General features: G+C 45.1%; 1 protein-coding gene across 1 annotated transcript; it reads right to left on the bottom strand.

Annotated features, from left to right (window-relative positions):
- On the bottom strand, positions 1–699 carry LOC126070982 (olfactory receptor 7G3-like). The gene has a single exon (XM_049875299.1). It carries the CDS (start codon positions 697–699, stop codon positions 1–3), a length of 699 nt encoding a protein of 232 aa, XP_049731256.1.
- Between the last annotated feature and the right edge of the window lie 283 nt (positions 700–982).

Genomic DNA, 982 nt, shown 5'->3' on the forward strand with positions numbered 1-982 from the left:
TCACTGAAAAGTAGTTGTGCCCCTGATAACACTCCTCAAGGCTGCCTTCATGTCCCTGTTTCTCAGGCTGTAGATGAAGGGGTTCATCATGGGAGTTACCATAGTGTATACCATTGAAGCTACTGCAGTTTTCTTGGAGGAGTGTGTAAATGTCGTACTGATATATGAACCAAAAGCTGTCCCATAGAATAAGGAAACAACTGAGATGTGAGACCCACAGGTAGAAAAAGCTTTATACTTTCCACCTGCTGATGGCATTCTCAAAATGGAGGAGACGATTTGTGTATAAGAGAAAATGATTGCGAAGAAAGGAAGAACACCCAGTATGCTAACTGCAAAATACAAGATGATGTTATTGATGAGGATTTCAGAACAGGCAACTTTGATGACCTGAAAAACTTCACAGAATAAGTAAAGGGTTTCCAGGTCTGTGCAGAAGGACAGTCTCAACAACATCAGACTGTGGAGCAGGGCATCCACAATGCTAACGAGCAAGGAGACTAGAATCAGCAGGCCACAGAAGCGGGTGTCCATGATGACCATGTACCTCAGTGGGTGACAAATAGCCACATAGCGGTCATAGGCCATTACTCCAAGGAGAAAACTTTCCAAAGTACTAAAAATCATGACAAAGCAGACCTGGGTGAGGCATCCTGCATAAGTGATGCTCTGATTCTGTGCTTGGAGGTTCACCAGCATCTTTGGGATCGTGGTGGTGCTGAAACAGATGTCAGTAAAGGAGAGATTGGAAAGAAAGAAGTACATGGGGGTGTGGAGGTGGGGGTCAGAGCTGACGGCCAGGATGATGAGCAAGTTTCCCAGCACAGTGACCAGATACAGGGACAGAAACAGGCTAAAAAGGAGAGGCTGCAGTTCCATATCCTCTGTCAGTGCCAGGAGAAGGAATTCTGAAACATCTGTTTGGTTTCTAGGTTCCATATTCTTGATGAATCTGGTGGAAGAGATGGAGGTGACTGACAAT

Source organism: Elephas maximus, chromosome 3 (genome assembly GCF_024166365.1).
Source record: "Elephas maximus indicus isolate mEleMax1 chromosome 3, mEleMax1 primary haplotype, whole genome shotgun sequence".
Classification (NCBI taxonomy): Eukaryota; Metazoa; Chordata; class Mammalia; order Proboscidea; family Elephantidae; genus Elephas; species Elephas maximus.

Excerpts from the sequence above, each read along its gene's own strand:
- LOC126070982 (XM_049875299.1), bottom strand. The coding sequence starts at position 699 with ATGCTGGTGAACCTCCAAGCACAGAATCAGAGCATCACTTATGCAGGA.